Source organism: Poecilia formosa, unplaced genomic scaffold (genome assembly GCF_000485575.1).
Source record: "Poecilia formosa unplaced genomic scaffold, Poecilia_formosa-5.1.2 Scaffold779, whole genome shotgun sequence".
NCBI classification, from domain to species: Eukaryota; Metazoa; Chordata; class Actinopteri; order Cyprinodontiformes; family Poeciliidae; genus Poecilia; species Poecilia formosa.
This window is the reverse complement of record NW_006800718.1, coordinates 122,973-128,779: the sequence shown is the minus strand read 5'-3', so window position 1 is coordinate 128,779 and position 5,807 is coordinate 122,973. Positions and strand designations below refer to the sequence as shown.

General features: G+C 42.0%; 1 protein-coding gene across 3 annotated transcripts; it reads left to right on the top strand.

The window, feature by feature from the left end:
• The first annotated feature begins 291 nt into the window (after positions 1–291).
• en2b (engrailed homeobox 2b) lies at positions 292–5,800 on the top strand. Of its 3 annotated transcripts, none has more exons than XR_001660634.1 (3): positions 292–1,438; positions 2,936–3,562; positions 5,371–5,800. XR_001660634.1 is itself a non-coding variant. In XM_007543176.2 (2 exons), exons 1-2 carry the CDS (start codon positions 955–957, stop codon positions 3,256–3,258), a joined length of 807 nt encoding a protein of 268 aa, XP_007543238.1. In that variant the 5' UTR covers positions 292–954; the 3' UTR covers positions 3,259–5,800. The 3 variants fall into 3 exon arrangements, 1 of the variants encoding a protein (XP_007543238.1); XR_001660633.1 differs by having other exon boundaries at positions 3,641–5,800; XM_007543176.2 differs by having other exon boundaries at positions 2,936–5,800.
• The last annotated feature ends 7 nt before the right edge of the window (positions 5,801–5,807 follow it).

Below are 5,807 nucleotides of genomic sequence, written 5' to 3'. Positions count from 1 at the left end.
GGGTACTGCGTACCCCTGCTAAATCTTTTAGGGGTACGCAGTACCCTGCCATACCCCCTCCCCCCCCTTCTTTCCCCCTGTTTACAGTACACTGACAGTCAATCTGACTCTTATCGAAACACAATGAAACAAGGACTTAATATTCTGAATCTCTGACATGTTCATTGATACAGATATTTCATTTTGAGACATGAATTAAGAATTTTGAGAAATAAACTGGATTCTGTAGATTCTATAGGTAACCCCTGAAGAATCTACAAAGGTAAAAACAATACAAATTGTTTTGAGAAATGCATTTAATGTTTTGTAAATGTAGAAAATGATTCGAGAAATCCACCAAAGCAACTGAGAAAAACTGTAATCTGGCAGAAGAGCCTCATCCGAACGGAATTTATTGAGTATGACTGTATATGTAACACAGGCATAATCTACTGATTAGAAAAGGGAATTCCACATGATATATATTCTGTGAATCTATTGGTCAAAAACACGTGTTCATGAGGCCCGTAATACGACGTCAGCCCAGAGTCCTGCAGCCAATCAGAAATCAGACCCAAAATTGCTTAGTGGAAGTATTTGAGCGGCATTTTCATCAAGAGGATTTAGTGCTTCAGGAAGCTTCTCTAACTGAGCTGGAGCAGTCTGCAGCTTTCACACTTTGGTTCGTTTGTTTTAATGTAACAGGTAGTTTGTGCTGCAGTGGAGTGAAGGAGTGAGAGCAGAGAGGAGAGGGATGCTCTCATCACAAAGAAAGCATGATTGTTCTGGGCCGAAATTCACAGGCGCGTTTTCAGAACTGAACACTTTTACCTCAGATGCAAACACACTGCCTGCTTTTTTTATCGAATTTTTATTTTTCATTCTTTCCAACGGCATCAGCTAATTGCTCAAAGGAAGACAGAGACTAATCAGAAACTTGGATCTCTTTCTTTGGAGCTTCAGCTCATCATCATTATGGAGGAAAATGTTCAAGGAGAGCGTCAGCGTCCAAAGAGGTCTGGAGAGGAGCCCAACCGGGCCATTCTGCCTCTGCTGCAGCAGCCCGGGATTCAGCAGTCCAACCTGGTCACCAACTTCTACATAGACAACATCCTAAGGCCGGACTTTGGCCGAAAGAGAAAGAAAAGCACATTATGTGTTCGGGGAGGAGACGGGCTGGAGGAGAGGAGCGAGGTGTCAGGGAGAAAAGCTTCCAAAACGGACTCAAAGCGCGGCAGGACAGGAGGAAGGGAGGACAGCCTGGGGAAGTCCGACCACCAGCATGCGGAGACTGAGGCGAGTGGTCCCGGGCTGACAGCCTGCGACTCAGGCCGAGGGGTCTCCTGCCGCAGCCCCGAGAGCAGCGAGGCCCCGGCGGCTCCTGCGGGCCCAGCAGCCAAGCCGATGCTGTGGCCGGCCTGGGTTTATTGTACCAGGTACTCCGACCGGCCTTCATCAGGTTGGTGGAAAATGTTCCCTCAATCACATCATTTTAGATACATTTAATAAAATGCGAATTTTAGAGATAAAAATAAATATTATATCTGAGATAAAAATAAATAAATAAAACATATGAAATTGTGGGAAAGGCTACGGAGGGAAAAAATCTTATTTAAACTTTAAAATATGATCGAGAGTATTTTAAAATTAGTTGAACAGCAGAAACAATAGTTTTAAGAAAAAACGAAGCACTTTTAACAAAGACTTAGCCGTTATTGCACCAACATATAAATATTATATTCTTAGAATCATTTAGCCGTGATCAAACTAAAACATGAAGCATTTATACAAAGATCATTTATGATTCATGCAGCATGTTCATCGTGAGTCGAACGCTTTCTGCAGGTCTTGGGTTTTTGACTTTTGATTTTTCTGACTGTAATAATCTGCCAAAGTGGACACAAAGTGTTTTATTAAAATAAAAGTGAAATGGACAAAACATGTTTTACAGTCAAAAACATAAAATACCGAAGTAAAACCAAGTTTAACGTCATTGTTTCCCCGCTTCTTTGTTATTTTACCATTTGCATTTTTTTTCTAACAAAAGAGTTGGGGGTGCAGCGGGGGGGAGGGAGAGGAGGCGAGTGTAAAAAAGTGAGGGGCCGTGAAAACCAAAAATCCTGAAACATTTTAAACCGCCTTTTAGAAAGCAAGAAAGAAAAACTGACCTCTGATCTGCGGCTACATTTAATTCGTCTGAGTGAAAAGTTGGCTTCACGTCACATGTGTTCTTAGTCAGAGTGTTTCCTCTACATATTTTAAAAAATAACTAAAGGAGGAATAATAATAAAAACGGAATGCATTGAGCATCCGGAGAACTACCACTACAAGCGATGCAAATGTAGTTTGATTTTGTTCACGAAAATACGAAAAAGTGTTTTAACGTTCGGGCCCGAACTGAGCCGAAAGGAGCCTGAAACGAGGCCACAGTTCATCTGCAGCTCGGTTTGATCAAATGTCTTTTCTTTCTGTTTTTATTCAGTCTGATCCAGCTGATTTTTTGCTAGATTTTTATTAAAACCAGTTTTAAACTTTAATGTCATACTGAATAATAAAAACAGACAGGCATTTGACCTCCAGCCCACGAACGGCCTGCGACTCAGACCACGGAGCAGAAATAACAATCCTCGTCTTAAACCCCAAACATTGCGCAATTTTGGGGAAACACAAAACGGGTGATCCAAATCTGATTTAAGGAAATATTAAAAGTTTCCTATTAAAGATGTAGTGAGGACGTCAGAGGTTTTGCCTCAGAATAAATCGCGTCCTTCATTCTGAAGTTTGGTCCCTGAGATAATTCACCAATGAACAAGAAAAGTCTCTGATGTTCATCTCAAGAAGTTCAGCGTGCATCTCGGGGAACAGCGCCTTTCTCTGTCCGTTTAAATCACAAAAACTTTCAACAAAGCTTGAAAACGAGCTAACTGGATGTTTTGTTCTCTCTTGTCCACACAAGGGCCCAGATCCCGCAAACCAAAGAAAGCCCCGACCCCGAGCAAGGAGGACAAGCGGCCCCGGACGGCCTTCAGTGCCGAGCAGCTGCAGCGGCTGAAAGCGGAGTTCCAGAAGAACCGCTACCTCACCGAGCAGCGGAGGCAGAACCTGGCCCTGGAGCTCAGCCTCAACGAGTCTCAGATCAAAATCTGGTTCCAGAACAAGCGGGCCAAGATTAAAAAGGCCACCGGGAAGAAGAACTCTCTGGCGGAGCACCTGATGGCGCAGGGGCTGTACAACCACTCCGCCGGCCGAGAGGCGGAGGCCCGCTCCGACAGCGACTGAAGCCATCACACCACCAGCATCCTGAGGCTCTGCACCGCCGCCGTCTGACACCTCACAGTTCTGCGCGCTGGACTGTTTAAAGCGCGCGTTGACATGGCTGCACGCCGCGCGTGGCAAACTGCGATACAGCCGGAAGCAGCCTCATTCAAATCTTTTGAAATATTTTAGATGTAGAGTTCTTTCGTCTTGCAGGCTCAGCTGAGGCAGAAGGCCGGCTCGGAGCGCTCCAGGCCGGCCGGAACCACCGGCTGACAGCGTGGCTGCTGGAACCCAAAGACAGCTCAGCGGCTTCAGCCGCTTCATGGTAGGCCTTCTGTTTGTCCAGCTGTTCTGTTGCTACATTTTCCTTTGTGAGTCAATGCTCCGCTATGTTTCATTTTAGAGCTGACCTGGCAGCAGGCACCTGCAGAGCTGCTAGTTTTCTAGGATTTCAATCATTTATGGACCTGACCGGAAATGCCTTTGGATCTGTGGTTCCAGTGCTGCCTTATCGCAGTTCCCCAATTTCCCAGCAAACTATCGGTGTCAATAAGTGGGATCATGCGCTCTTATTTATATCCAACACAGCCAGAATCCAGAGCAAAGAGCTCTGACATGTTTACATAATTTATTTTTCTACACAAACCTGTCTTTGAATGCAATGTTTGGCGGATCAGATGAATATGAATCCAAACCAAATGTAAGCCTTAAAATGCAGTCAACATTTTTGTTTCCTTAAATTGCTTCTGTTTGTTTCGTAATGAAAATTTTATGTTTTCAGTTGTTTTTGTCCTTTTCTGATAAAATTCTCCTTTTTAGACAACATGTAAATAATTTATGTCATCATGATGTGTAAATAAACAATGCAGATCTGACTTTTTAGATATTTTATTTTATGCCCAAATACAGAACACATTTTATGAAAATAAGCAACTTATCAGACTTTACAAACAGTTTTAGCTTTAATTATAAATGCACAGAAAGTGGCAGATGGAAACAACTCAATCTATATGTACATTTGCATTTCCTTTGTTTAAGGTGCTCATTTAAAATCCAGTGATTGAATGATTTGCTTATTCACTACATATAAGCATTCAGTTCATACAATTTCTTACAACAAGCTTAAATTGATGTTTTTACTCTGAACATGAATATTTTCCATAAGTGGTAAAATATTGAGTAAAAAGCTCCAAGCATAAAAGTCTTCACAGGTCAAATGAACCATATACTTGCTGCTGTTTCAAAAATGAAGATTAGAGAAAAAAAAACAATCCTATAAAATTTGCAGATATTAGCAATTAAATAAGCATCATAGAAACAAAGGCATGTAAGTAGAATGTATGAACAGGAACCGATTCAGAAGAATAAGGGTTCCTCGACTGGAATCAGTTTTGGTGCTCTATCCAGAGAAAAAAACAAAGACAGGAAATATTTTACTTGTGCAAATTACACTGATAAGCAGGTCAGTAGAATCGATCAAAACCATCTGGCAGATTGCTCCATGTGCTGTAACTCCATAATTTTTGAATATTTGAGTGTTTGAATGAATAAAAATCCAAGAACATTAAAAAACACCTCATGCAAAATTAGACCATGAGTTTATTATGAGTTTATTATGAGGTGAATTTTTTGTAAAACATCCACAATACAAAAAGTAATAGGTTTTGGGGCCCCCAAACCTTGCAGCCCTGTGCTACTGCCGCTATGAGTCCTTTCTTAAATCTGGCCCATAAGACATCATGGAGCTTCACAGTGGTCAAATTCAGCTGACAAAAATTCTTCAGTAAATCATCCAAATGTGTGTTAGATCCCAAACAATCAGGTAAATAACAGCAGAGTTTCTTCAAATAAGTGTGCATCCATACAGGTCATGAGGACACATATCAATTGCTGGTTCAAATTATCCATTTACCTGACATATCTAACTTCTGATATAGAAAATAACACAACAAAATGTATATCAACAACAATTCTTGGGTATATCAGATTTTTTTTTCCTGTTTTTTGAGGCAGTCATCTCGGCTCGGTTGAATTAGAAAAAATATTTGCAAACTGAAACAATCCTGAAGATGAATCAGATGACATGTTTGGTTGAAGTTAAACAAAAACAACATGTCCTCTTTTCTAAGCCAGATCCAGCAGCCAAATTATTCCTAAGGAGTCACTGAAAACGCCTAACTTCACTCGTCTCTTCACTTCTGGGTGACATCTGCTTGCCAGAGGAGGGGAGCAGTGGAAACAAGAGACATGGACAGAAATATGAAGACCAGAGGAAGATCCACTGTGTTTTCTATTGGCAATGAAAGCAGCAGTGGCCAGTGGGCTGAAGGACTGCAGAGGCCCTCATCTGCATTTCCTTTCTTAGCTAGCTTGTAGGTGGAAGTAATGCTCAACGGTCGCTGACTTGAAGAACTCAGCTGCTCTTGACTTGGGAGAAAAGGCTGGGAGCCGAGTTTACATGCACTGTCGTGCTGACAGCCGAAGGGTTGGTGATGCTGGGTATATACTGGGTATGCTGGAGTATGTTGGTTGCATGTTGGGGTATGTTGAGGCATGTTGGGGTATGTTGA